At 42.2% G+C, this 14,107-nt stretch overlaps 1 protein-coding gene across 1 annotated transcript in view; it reads left to right on the top strand.

Moving 5' to 3' along the window:
- The window catches only part of ADARB1 (adenosine deaminase RNA specific B1), a 98,750-nt gene that overhangs the window by 68,388 nt on the left and 16,255 nt on the right, over positions 1-14,107 (top strand). The window contains exons 6-9 of the mRNA XM_086615665.1: positions 2,744-2,858; positions 4,849-5,017; positions 5,531-5,679; positions 6,278-6,446. Of these exons, the coding sequence (XP_086471791.1) occupies positions 2,744-2,858; positions 4,849-5,017; positions 5,531-5,679; positions 6,278-6,446 (602 nt within the window). The remainder of the gene's footprint in view (positions 1-2,743; positions 2,859-4,848; positions 5,018-5,530; positions 5,680-6,277; positions 6,447-14,107) is intronic.

The following is a 14,107-nucleotide window of genomic DNA, read 5'->3' as shown; positions in this document are numbered from 1 at the left end:
GCGTTCAGTGGTCCTGGAAGAAGTCTTCCTCTATGTTCACCCTTAGCAACCAGTCGATTTTGGTTCAGCATTTTGGAATCACCATTTCTGATAGGTGTTGCACTTTGGGTTTTTGTGTAGTGCAGCATTGGAGAAGACTCCTCCAGTTACCAGTCATTCTGCTTACTTTTTTTCAGAGGAAAAGAGACCCATATTGTTTATTACAATAGATAGCAAGCCTTTCTGGCAGGCTTTGAAGCCTCTCTTTGTGGATCATGTTCATCTCTATTTGGAAAAGTTTGTTTCACTAGTTCTGCAATAGTATATTCCATCACAATGTCATTCCGCACAATTTTACATTGCCTGGTAGCTTGTCAGTTGCCAGCCGTGTTCTCCTGTCCATCTTGTCATGCTTTAAGATAGAGCAGAAAAAATATATGCATTACAGAAATGAGAGCATATAATTTGCAGCTGGGAAGCAGTGACCATAATTATGCAGTGGGGCTATGGATAAAACACTGGAATGAGGACTCCATTTCTTGTCCATGCAGTGTCTGCCTGCGTGGCTGCAGGAATGTTAGTCATTTAAGCCTGTTGTGTATTAATTTTCCATTTCTAAAACCAGGGTGATAACAAAACTGTTGCTCATTATTTTTCTTTTGTGTATTTACCTTAAAGTTCAGCTTTCTGCATTGGGTAAGTACTAGAACAATTAAATGCAGGTTTTGTGCTGTGTGGTCATGGTGCTGTCAGAGCACAGATTGTAACATAATTTTGGGTCCAGTGACAAAAAGACCTTATTGGAAAATCAGTTCCTGACCAGACATGCTCATAGCTTCGGAGCAAAACTGCGTTCCTGAAAAAATTCTCAATCTGTAGATAAGAGTTTCTAAGTTGTAGTCCATTCAAATGCGTCGAGAACATTGGTATTTGCCATGTTGAGAGTCTTCTGACTCTACAAGTTGTGCAATTGCAAAACATTGACCACAGCTTGGTGCAGATGTGACCCCAGTCACCACTGATTGTTGGTCGCTGTCTCCAGTCAGGTTCTGGAAAAAGCTGTCAAGCTCTGAAATGGTGACAGATGAGGTTTAATCATTGCTTCCTTGGCTGCTGGAGCTTTTCCAGAAGGAGGTTAACATTGAGAGCTCCTCCATGTTATTTCTAGGCTGTTGGTTCTCATGAGTCTTGTTAAGAAAATGATGGTGAATCAGACTGGCAGTCTTCAAACCCTCTTTTTCTTTCTTTTCTTTTGACTCTGACAGTCTGGTTTTAGAACTGATTGCATTCAAGAGTTTGTACTGTTCCAAGTGAGTGTCCCCAAGCTCCATACACTGCTGCCCTGTCCATTTGCCTTGGGCCCTCTGGAGGGGTGAGAGTGGTGATCATCTTCCGTTACTGAGAGCCCAAGGACAGTTTGTAAGCAGAAGACTCAGCGGCAAGTGGTGTTTTTGGCTCGATGTAGTTGCTTACATGTGTGTTTAGCACTACATTGGATGCTCTTGGGTATCTAAGACATTCGCATGGCGCTGGCTGGTGCGATGCAGGACCTGTGTCCTTCTGGTGTGTCAACCTGTGGGCCAGGGTTACTCCAGAACATCTCAGATACTGCTGGGTGCCAACACATGGACAACTGGATCAAGCTCTTTGCACCTGGCTCTCTGAGATAGGGACCTGAGCTCCCTCTGGGCTTGTCCGGTACTCCTTTCCAGCTGCTGGTCCTGGTGCTGGTGGAATATGAGTGGGGACTGGCTGCCCTGTCTCTCCTGCCAGCCTGGTGACCGCTTGTCATGCCATCTAACACGTAACTTGCCTTTCTCAGCTGCCCCTTTTGGAACCACCAGCTCTGCTAGCAATGCTGTTGCATAGATTGTCCTGGGATTCAGCTTCTTCTCAGGTGAAAATTCAAGAATTTGATCTTGACTCATCTCCTCTAGCTGTTATGGTGCCAGCTGCCTTAAAAACAGCAGGTGAGATTAGCTGCAGTGTTGAACTGTGCCGTTGTTCAACAGGAGCAGAACTGGTATTGTGAAGTTTTCCTTAAAATTAGAATTTAGTCCCTCTTACAGTCTGACTGACATTGCTTGCTAACCCTACTGGCAAGATACAACCAGTGGCTGTGATTGTCATTGTTCAGGTTTTCCCGAAGGTGAAAGAGGGAAATCCTTCCTAAGGTTGAGATAGTTTATTTTGGGTTATCTGACATTTTCTGTTCCTGAATTGGTATGTGTCTTGTAAAAATAAAAAATAGAAAGTATTTAACCGGTCTTGAAAACAGATTCGTTCTTACGTAATAGCGATTGTTATAAAAGGTTTACACGTTGGTTTGAGGAGCCTGGTTTTTGCACTTCAATCTTCTTGTCAGGTCTAATGTTGAGGATCCTGAAATGATGTGTTTTGAGGTTTAAGCATGAAAGCATAGGCTTATCTGTCTATCCAGTTGTTCTCCTAAGCCTCAAATGTTCATAACGATCATGAGCATTAGGTACTTCGATGTGTGGCTTAGGGCTCTCTGACCCTGTTTGAGCAGACACGGAGCACACGGAGCTCTGCGTCCACTTGCAAAGAGCTGCGAGTGTTCCATGTGCCTGAAAATTGGACCCAGCCACCTCCTTCATATACTGCTGATGCCTCAGTGTCCGCTCATTTAATTTATTGTATCAAATCATTTGAAAGTGCAAATCTTTATAACCTAATGCTGCTGCAATTTAGAAAGTTTTTAATTGTTGAATTTTCTAATGTGCATTTCTGTGTGATCCTACAGGTTTTAGCTGATGCTGTCGCTCGCTTGGTTGTAGATAAATTCAGCGATTTGACGGAAAATTTTACGTCTCCACATGCACGTAGAAAAGTCCTTGCTGGAATTGTCATGACAACAGGTAAAATAAAGTAAAAAAAAGTACTGTTTTAACTGCTTGAATATGAGAGCGCTGTTTGCATTCCAGGAATTACTTTTTTCAGTCAACCAGTATTGAAATATGTTTTTTACTAATTAATCTTCAAGGTGTGCTAAATATAGCAATCTTGGCTAAAGATAATTACAGGAAAATTAGACCTGCAAATACCTCTGTTTCCAACAGTTCCTGTCTTCTGCCAGATTGAGACTCCTGAGATAACTCATGGTCTACAAAATACATATACCTTTTAAAATGAGCTGTGCAACTTTTTGAAAGTAAACCTAAAATAAATGACTGCGTCGGTCACACAGATGGCATTCTTGGGTTTTGGCGTATTATATAAGAAATTATGCTTGCTTTCCAAGTTTTTAAGGTTTTGCACTTTTGTTGAGTTTTTCTTGCTATACTTTATTCTTAGTGCTTTGTATCTCCATCATCTTAGTAAAACTACCCGGAGAAAGCAGCTTATGTTTTGGCAGCTGACACCTGCCTTTGAGAGTTTTGGAGAGAAAGCCTTGATGCTCCTCAAGCGCTGCTCAGCAACAGCCAAGACATTGGTGTGGTACCAACACCGTTTTTGCCCCAAATGCAAAGCACTGTGAGGAACATGCTGTAGCTTGATTTAATATATTTTGTGGTATTTAACCAGTTTTTATTGTAATTACAGTCCTGTGTCCATAATTCCCAGAAGAGCCCAAGAATTAAGACTTAATTAACATGCGAATACATTCTGATTGACTGAAATAACAGCTTTACACAGAACTAGAAACCATATTTACATGGATACTTCTCTGGGAAACACCGGGAATTAGAGGACCCCATTGTGCAGCCTTGTGTTGCAGAGTGAAGTGGCTCCCAGTGTCTCCTCCATGGGCTTCTCCTCTGGCCCTGTGGGCAGGAGGGGGCAGCTGGGCTCAGGCTCATTTTTTTAAGGCCATATATTTCATCAGGAGTGAGAGCTTAAACAGACCACATCTCAATTACCTTTTCAGTTACCAATTTCCTCGCTAATTATTAGCTAGGTGCCCTATATCAGCACTGCTGTCGTGCAGCCAGGTGGTTATGGGAGGATCCTGAACTGTAGCTGCTTGGGGTGTGTAGAAAGCCCTTTTTCTGCTTTTTCATACTGTAATAACTTTTCTTTGGGATGGAGAGAGCAGCAGGCATTTGGCAAGACTTGGCTGCTTTCTGCCTCTGCTGGTGAGGCCTTGAGAGCTGCAGAGGAATTGATGCGGCTTGTTGGGGCGTTTTTTGCTGAGTGCTTAGCTTGAGGGATGTAACATTTTGACTCGTCCTTCAGAATTCTTCATGCAGCTGACCTTTATTTTTTTGGTGTGATAAAGACAGTTCTCTGTATAGAAAACACCCGAAATATTTTTTTAATTCTACCGTATGGAATTATTTAATACCAAGAACTGCACTTTTAGAAGTGTCATACTGCTGATAAGCTTTACAGTGGTTTAAGCATTTAAACTTCTTCATTCCCTTGTCTTACCTTTCCTGTTGTTGGCTTAATACCCTTCCATAATGTGTTGTTGTTGTTTTAAAAAATCAGTGCCTTTCAGATTTCTGAAGTCACTGCGAATATCCGCATAGGTGGCCGAAAGGTACATGCTGGAAGCTAGCTGGCTGCCTGAGGCTCAGGAAAAAAGCACTGTCTTTGCAGCTCGGGCTTTAACAACTTTTCCTGAAGCAGTAATTTTTCCCTGCAGGTTTTTAATTTGGAACTTGTCTAAACTCCAATATGAAGAACTCATAAGAACCATAGACCATACTGGTACAGGGAGGGTATGGCTGGATGAAGCTTTTACTTTACAGAAAGTATTAGACAAAAAGGCTTTTTTTAAAAAAATAAAAAAAAGGAAGCAAACAAACTAAAAAAAGGAGCCTTGTTTGGGTTCTGCAAGAAGATCACTTGCTCGATTATTTGTGATTTTAATTGCATCTTCCTCCTGAAATTTTGTGTTTGCAGGTACGGATGTGAAAGATGCCCTGGTAATAAGTGTTTCTACAGGAACAAAATGCATCAATGGTGAATACATGAGTGATCGTGGTCTTGCATTAAATGATTGCCATGCAGAAATTATATCTCGCCGGTGCCTGCTTAAATTTCTGTATACTCAACTTGAGCTTTATCTAAGGTGAGTTGGAGGGAAAAGGAAGATAAGCTGATCACACAGAGCGGAAAAGGTGTCTGCGTAAAACATGTGTCTGAATTATTTCCATGGGGAACACTTGCCCTGTTGCATTAGGATGTTTAATTGAGAGCTCAGGCCCTTTGCCCTGAAGTTTGTCTTTAACAAAACATGTATTTAGTTAGGTGTCAGTCATGAGAGGGGAGGACAGAAAAAACAATTGGGAAGCATTTTGTAAACTGTAAACATGTAAACAAAAATAATCTCAAGTGGGCTAAAGGATGGCGAAGTTTCATTTGCTGGTAAGTGCCTGAAAGCTCTTGACTTTTCGGCACATCAAGAGCTCTTTATTTCTTGCCTTGATGGTCTTTTAATTTAGTTGTTTATAGTAACTGTTAGATTTATACTATAAAATTTCCAGATATCCTGTGTTTGTTTTAATACCTATTAAGACTGCCCAGCTTGTAGTTATTTATGTGTTAATGTCAGTTTTGACTCTAGCTTTATTTTCTGTTCCAGCAATAAAGAAGATCAACAAAAATCCATTTTTGTCAAATCGGAGCGAGGCGGCTTTAAGCTGAAGGAGAATGTGCAGTTCCATCTCTATATCAGCACCTCTCCTTGTGGCGACGCTCGGATTTTCTCACCCCACGAAGCAGCACAAGAGGGTACGGCAGCGATCCCACTCAAGCAAGGCAGTTCAAAGTGCTATTTGAGCGTGTATAAGTGGCAGTTAATATTTAGGTGGTTTTTTTCCTTTTAGTGTAGATGTGCGTTAAGACAAAAATCTCTCAAAAAAAAATCCGAGCTGTTCTTCCTCTGCGATAGAAGTTAAGTATAGACTGATCCACCCTGTGTTCTTGAAGAGGCTGAGTGCTAGCCAAGATAAGCAAGTCTTTGTACAGAACTAACCAAACTGTTTCACTGTTTCCATCTTCTAAGGGTGGTTGTCTGCCTGCCCTTCTCTATGTGTCCATTAGCTTAATTCTAATGCTGTAATATGCAGAACAGAATTGAAGAGCTACCTACCAGCTGTGTGCTGCTCCTTCATGGAAAGCTTGGTTTAATTGCAAGTGTTTTTTAGAAGGCAGTATTTGTGAGAGATGTCTGATGCTGCAGCTAATTTGCAAGGAGCAATAGAAATTGTTATGCAAGCCAGCAGTTGTGCAGACAAATACCTTTAATCAACTCTTCTTGTTGTAATGCTACCTGTAGAACACTTTGAGAACGTTTCTCAGCTGATTGTCAGCAATTTTTGTCATTTAGATCAAGGGGACAGGCATCCAAACCGCAAAGCGAGAGGACAGCTACGGACAAAAATAGAATCTGGGGAAGGGACCATCCCTGTGCGCTCTACTACCACTATCCAAACATGGGACGGCGTGTTGCAAGGAGAAAGGCTGCTTACCATGTCCTGCAGTGACAAGATAGCGAGGTGAGATATCAAATGATTGGCTTCTCTGCTGTTGCTTTTTATTGCTGAACAAGAAAGGAGGGTTGCATGATACCTGCAGTGAATGTGCAGGTGATTGATTGGCACATGTCATTGCTTAGATGTAGTGTAGGGGTCACTGTAACTCCAGTGATAAAGCTCTGGTTCTTCACCTGCAATTGGTGTCAGACCTTCCACTGGCTTCAGATGCAAGGTGAAATCATTATCTATCATTCCAGCCACTTTGAGTCCTGACAGCTTTGGTTTGTATTTGTATCACTGGAAAATAGCAAAGGAATGCTTTTTTCCTTTTATTTTTTTTTTTTTCCTAAAGTGGTGTAGCATAGCAAAACTGTGCAATAAATATATTACTTTAGTTCTCTTTGGATAACTTCCTCTGATGATATACATCCTTGTTCCATCATTTGGCAACCTGATCTAGTGAAAGGTGTCCCTGCCCATGGCAGGGAGTTTGGACTAGATGATCTTTAAAGGTGCCTTCCAGCCCAAAGCAGTCTGTGATTCTATGATATCAAAGATACATACATGTTCCATGGATAGATTTAGATTTATATTATTTTATACAGGAAAAAAGTGTTCCAGTTAAAAAAAAAAATCTTCATTGATGGGCACTTTTAATTTTTAATTTTAAAATTATTTTAATTTTAGCTTAAATATTTTTACTGTAATTAAATATTTTCTTTTCAATATTAGTGCTTTTATTTATGTTTTGTCCGATTCCTTCTTTGTTGTCCTTTTTGATAAAGATTGAAAGATTTTTTTTTTGTACAAAATTGTAACTGGACAAATGATCACCCCCCAAAAAAATTTAGCAGTAATATCCTTTAACAAGTATCAGAAGTATGGGAGAATTGCAATGTAATTTTTTTAAATGAGTCTGTGTGTTTGCAGCCTCTGTGTTCTTGCAAAATGGACGAGAAATGCCAAGTTTTTCAGCTGATGATGTTTTAATTATTTTTTGATTAAAATAGCTCAGCTGTTTTGCCAAGTCACAGTTAGTCTGATTCAAAATTTATTAAGTTTATGAAGTTGGAACAGTTCTCGTGAAGTGCATATGCCAAATCAAACGTACAGGAGGAAGGCTGTGTAATCGCTTTGTTCCTCTGGTCTTGTCTCAAGAAGTCAGCATCTCTACTGAAGGAAGATGTTTTTCTGTTGTTTAAATCTCCCTAAAGTAAATGGATAGGGCCCTTCAGAAGCTAGGGCAGTGGGCTGTTGAAAGGTAATTCAACAAAAATGACATTTCAGGTTTTTTTATAATATTTTCAATAAAATTCACCAAATAAATTCCCCAGCTTCATGTCAGGGACTTCTCCCAAACACCTGACATGGTAATAGTGTCACATTCATTTAACTTCTTTTATCACGTCATCATTGCTGTTAGTGCAAATAAAAATAATTGAAGACAGTTATTGAGCCAGAACACATTTGACTCTTTTGTTGATTTTGTGTGATGCAGAACAGAATCCATCTCTCGCTTGCGTAGCTAGCTGTCACCTCTCCTTGGGGCTAATGGGAATAATTTTGTTTGTGCCAGTGAAGGAAGCAAATAGAACCCCTTGACACAGAACAAAGACTGTATGACGGGTAAGGAGGCCCAAATTTTCATATTCTTTTTTTTCTTTCCTTTTTTTTTTTTTCCCCATTTCCCTCACACTTATGACCATGTTTTGTCCATTTACATTTGAAAGAATGCATTGCTCTGTAGTGTCCAGCAGTCAGTCTGCCAGTATGCCTGAGCCCTGAGAATTTCCACTGAGCTTTCCAAAAGGTTCACAGTGCCAGCCTGGAAAAAACGTGGATAAATTCCAAGTGCAGAATTGCACAGGCAGGAAAACTGCTTGTATCTGAACAGCCTCGTATGTGTGGATTATATGTATAATCCAAGCTGTTATTTCCAGTCTCTGAGTGCTTTGTTGTAGTGTGCTGTCTAGCACCCTCCTGAGCCTGATAGGAACATCCAAGAAAAATTGTGAGGAGCATGGAAAGGCCACGAGTGTAATCCCATTTGAGTCAGAAGCATTAGAACAGGATTGTCCTGCTGCGTTAGTGCCTGGTGGCACGGCAATATGGTGTTGGGGTCATTTCTGTGACCAGAGTAACTGTTTGGGGACATTAATATACATGGGTTTGTTTTAAATGTATCCTAACCTTGTTCCATGGTACTTTATTATATGTATTTTTGTCATTTTTCTTTTGATGTGTTTTTCTGCCCACATTCATTTTAGGTTTTTTGGCTTCAAATAATTATTTAACTTCTCACGAAACATTCCAGTTGTGGCTAATGTCTTGCTGAGAAGAACAAAATTTATTTGCATCCTGTTTCATTGCTAGTAAGGCTGTAGGAAATGAGAAGTGCTTTAACATTAGGTCGAGTTGTTAAAGGTGAAGTCACTGATGCCCTTCTACTCTAAAGAAGGGAAAATATTATTTCTAGTAATCTTTGGTGTGAAAGAACATCACGTCCCATGCACTGGCCTTGTTTTGTGCTTATTCAGAGTGGGAAATCTGAATTTGTAACTCAGTCTTTCTCTTTATTTTGTCTTCTTGACCTCACCACCTACTTTTCTGGGACTGGCGAAGTTGCACAAACACATCTTAAAATCCTAGGCATGCTCACTGAAGGCTGCACGTTCTGCAGCTATGTCCATGCCCATCCAGCTGTCTTCAAGTTTGAGAGTTATTTCTAAGTGGCGAGCTCCATGGCGGCGCCGATGTGATTTCTGAGCAGCAATAGCAAGAGCAGTTCTTCTCACCAGTTCTTAACCCAAGAGACAGTGGCCAATGTGAATGTATTCACTTTGATACACGGTGTAGACACCTAGGTAAAAAACCTGGCAGAAAGTGGTAGGAAGCCACTACCCAGGATGTACCATCTACATAACCAGATGGAGCATCACGTAACTTTTCAAACCTGAGTCTTGACCCAGGCTCACTGATATGCAGCAAATCCAGGCAAGGCCAGAAAAGCTGGGATAGAGTTAGGTATAGCTACAAGGGAAAACAGAGTCTCTTGTCTGTAATTGCCAATCTGACCTCAGGATAAATAAAAAGGTGGTTGTGAGAAGTGCTGCTATCAAAGACCGTGGACTTCTTGCACTTACTGATTTATAGTGTGGGCTGCTGACCGAGCCACTTTATGTAAAAGAAGCTCTTACTTCACTTCATGTAAAAATGTTGCTGCCTGTTTATGCTGTGGCTCATGAAACACATGCGCTGGTCGTACAGATTCAGTTAACATCTTAAGGAAACAAAGAGAAATCAGATTTAAAATCAGAAAAGAAACCAGATTGCGGTTAGCTGAATGAAGTCAACCCTGCCCGTGAGTTCTGCCAGGTGATGAGAGTAAAGCCCAACTGGATGGGTGTCCACAGCGAGCAGCACATCATGACCTGCCCAGTGTGGGTCTGAGTTGAAGCTGAGCAGCCGAAGTGTCCCTGCATATGAATGATGAACCTCAGTGGTTGCACAGACAGACCAATGCTTGTCATCAAATTACAGAGGTAATCTGAGGCATCCCTGAGGATGCTGCTGGCCTCAAACCTGGCGGACAGATCACAGCAGTCTTGGAAACATGCAGGAAAACCCGTGTAGCTACTGCAAACATGAGCACCTTCTGTTCAGAGCCAGTGGAAGTCCCTGGCTCTGTGTCTTCCAGCAACCTCATGGTAAGAAGAAAGTTACCCCATATCTTGGATGTACTGTGGTTGTGAGGGAGCTCCTGGTTTGCATTGCAGCTCAAAAGACCTTGAAATCTTGTTGGTGTCACGATAAGCCAAGTCTGCCTTTGGGATGATTCCCCGCGACAGCTGCCATCTGAGCTGGGCACCTCTGTCCTGGAGGAAGGCAGGAGATGCATGTGAGGAGGCAAAACACTTTCTGGGCATAGTCTGATATCTCACATGTTGACACCTTCTCTCCCTTGCCATCGGTTACAAGTAAAAGTTTATCATAAACAACATGCCTGCTAAATAATTTTCCTTTCTTCATAGACATGGCTGTTTGTAACTCATATTAATAAGAGCAGCTCTTTGAATTGTAAACACTTGTTTTTGTCAGGTTTTGCAGTCTGTCATAAATATAATGTCATTTTTTCAACAGTAAACTCTTGTTTTGGTAGTTGCAGGAGACGGTATGCAGTTTTCCTGCGATGAATTCTGACACCTGTTCCACGTGCACACTATTGTAATTGCAACACGTAGTGACTCGCCTCTTCCACACTGCTGTCTGCATAAAAATTACTGAGAGTGACACTGAGACGTTTGTTAGTCATGTCAAGCTTTCTTGCTTACTGCTGCTAGACTCACCTCATTTCTATGTTTTTTCTAAAATAGTGCAAATAACAGAATTTCTATGCAGTTTGTGTTTGGAAAGTTCAGAGGAGAGTTTTTACCTGAAGTGTATATTTTCAACCTGTTTTTTTTTTTTTGCGAGAGGTGCACTAGCACACTCTGTAAAAAGTGTTGCTGCAGAGTTAAATTTTACTTAATCTTTTCATGTACCAAAGGTTGTGAAATCAGCTGTGTGTCATGAAGAAATCAATAGCCCTTTTAGGAATCTGCTGTAAATACCCTTGCCTCTGAATGCATTGAGATCTAAAGCAGAAATGTGACAACACAGCAAGGAAGAGAGGACTCCTCTTGATTTGGTGTGTGTCTCTGGTTTCTCTGCCCTTTTTTTTTTGAATGTAGTGTGATTGAGAACAGCAGAAAGGTTGAGAGAGTGCATTCATCCTCCAGGTTGTTATCAATAGGATCTAAGTGCTAAATATAGAATAAGGAAACCAGCAAGTATGATAAATTTGTAAAATCCAGATTTCCTCTGGAAAATCATCTATAAAACCTCAGGTGAGCACACTACACACAGAGTGTTCTCTGGATAAATAGTCAGGAGTTGAACACAATTCATGTGCACAGATCTGCAAAGGCTATCATTGGGGTCTAGTCTGTAAAGGTGGTGAGATGTAGTGGCTTGAAAGAGCGTTTTTCTGGATGCTCAAGCACAAGATTACTTTGTAGACAAGGTAGAGGACATGGCAAAATCTTGGTGACAGGGCAAGTTTAATCTTTTGGTCTCACTGTAGCTGAGCATGCATGGGGAACTGTGAACTGTAGACCAAAGGGGAGATACAAGGTGCTCCAAGCTCTACTCCCAGGGAGGCATCTCAGCAGTGTTTCTGAATTGAAGTAGTTTTTGGTTCACACCTGAAATTTTTCAGATGGCTAAAGTTTTCATGCTAAACAAAAATACTCAATGGAAAGCAGAGGTTTTTATAGAAGAAAAATACTTCATCAAAAAAGATGATCTGCTGGTACAACTTTGATGGAAATTTCTCAAAATAATAAACCTGATACCAAATAAGAGAGCTGTTTGTAATTATGCATTATTTCTTCCTCACAGCAAACAGTGAATATATGAAATAATAAGAACTTTAGAGAGGAGTAATGTGAGGTTACTAAAAGGATACATATGATATGTTGGCCAGACCAGATGTAGTTTGCTGGTCCTCACACAGTTTGCTCCATCTTGCATCGTTGTGCTCTGCAGAGTGGCCCTGCTGAAGCCAGTAAGACTATCTGCAAGAAAAAGCATCCTTTGTCCCGTGCCTGTTTCCTTTCTAAAAGCAAGCTAATTTTCAGCTGGACTTGGGAGTGTGCATTCAGTGGTGTATTCTCTGATGAGGAAGGCGTTTTAGGAGACTCCCAACACCCATGCCCAGATGCTGCACCCCTGCTGCATCTCCCTGCATCTCAGCAGTGGTCCCACTGTTGTTTGTGGAGCTGTGGTGTAAACTGAACTAGAGAAACTGCCTCTTCAAAATACGAGGCATGGGGTTTCTTTGTTGTTTGGTTTTTTTTTTGTAAATCGAGTCGTATCACTGATCTGACTTTATGGAGAGCTGTACAAGCAATAAGATGAGCGGGCTGAGGAGGATCAAGATGGTGGTAGGCAGAGTCCCCATCCATCAGGCTTGGTGCTGGGGAAACGGTGAAGTTTCACGCTTCATGGCAGCAGCAGATGACAGCATCCTTTGACTGTCATCCTCCTTATGTTTTTTAACTCTTTGGAGCTGCTCAGGGCCAGAGAGTCAGATAAAGTTATAATTTCTTTTTCCTTGTCTCAGAAAAGCAGGAGTAGCTCATAAGTGTAGCAATGGGAACACTGAACCTCCTGATCGAGGTGCTGGTAAAGGCCATCGCAATATGTTGGCTGCCTGTCTGAGGGAAAAGGAGAGCTCTGCTTTGGATTTGCAGCTTTTGTTCCCTTCTCATGCTTAAGTACTTCTTAAATTATTGCTAGAAGAGCTTTGGAAATTCTGTTGCCATGGTAGGGCTTAAATGTAACCCCAGTGAGACCCTGGTAGAGAGTGAACCGAACTGCTCGGTGACTCTGGGTGATCTCTCTCACAAACAGCTGCTCCGAAGCGAAAGGCCAGTTCAGGATGAGTAAATACGCCTTTGTTTGACCTTTCTGGCCCTTCCCTTGTGCTGTGCATCACTTGCAGAACTGCAGAGCTGAAGCTGAAAAAGTCTTGCAGGCTGCTGAGCACACGGCTGGCTTTTGGCCACGAGTATCCCCATCCGCGGCAGGTGTCCCAGCTTCCTGGGAATTGATTAGACGGCTGGCTCGTTGATGGAGAGCTGGTCAGCCCAGCAACTGCGGTCGTACTCAGCTCCTGAGTCAGTCACCATTAACTGTAATGAGATCTAGACCCCCAGCTCACATTAAGCAATCATAATTGCTCACATTGGCAATCCCATGCACAGGTACAGGCTGGGCAGAGAATGGATTGAGAGCAGCCCTGAGGAGAAGGACTTGAGAGTGCTGGTTGATGAGAAGCTCACCATGAGCCGGCAACATGCGCTGGCAGCCCAGAAAGCCAACCATATCCTGGGCTGCATCAAAAGGAGTGGCCAGCAGGTCGAGGGAAGTGATTCTGCCCCTCTACTCTGCTCTCATGAGACCCCACCTGGAATACTGTGTTCAGCTCTGGAGTCCCCAGCACAAGAAGGACATGGAGCTGCTGGAGCACGTCCAGAGGAGGGCCATGAAGATAATCCGAGGGCTGGAGCACTTCTGCTATGGAGACAGGCTGAGAGAGTTGGGGCTGTTCAGCCTGGAGAAGAGAAGGCTCCGGGGTGATCTTATAGCAGCCTTCCAGTACTTAAAGGGGGCCTACAAGAAAGCTGGAGAGGGGCTTTTTACAAGGATGTGTAGTAATAGGACAGGGGGCAATGGATTTAAACTGAAAGAGGGGAGATTTAGATTAGATCTAAGGAAGAAATTTTTTACATTGAGGGTGGTGAGGCACTGGAACAGGTTTCCCAGAGAAGCTGTGGCTGCCCCATCCCTGTGAGTGTTCAAGGCCAGGTTGGATGAGGCTTTGGGCAACCTGGTGTAGTGGAGGGTGTCCCTGCCTATGGCAGGGGAGTTGGAACTAGATGATCTTTGAGGTCCCTTCCAACCCAAACCATTCCATGATTCTGTAATTCAATTCTATGATTCTATGCTGAACATAGGACACCTGCTGAGGTGTTCTTCCCCTTCAGCAAATCTCCTGCCTCCGTGCCTTACTTTAGGCATTTCACCATCACCGTTGCTGTGATGCAGCGTTCCTGTGTTCTGCTTATGTCCGTGCCTTA

This window comes from Tauraco erythrolophus, chromosome 8, assembly GCF_009769465.1.
Source record: "Tauraco erythrolophus isolate bTauEry1 chromosome 8, bTauEry1.pri, whole genome shotgun sequence".
NCBI lineage: Eukaryota > Metazoa > Chordata > Aves > Musophagiformes > Musophagidae > Tauraco > Tauraco erythrolophus.
Note: the sequence above shows the minus strand (reverse complement) of the source record. Positions and strands in the feature narration are given on the sequence as shown.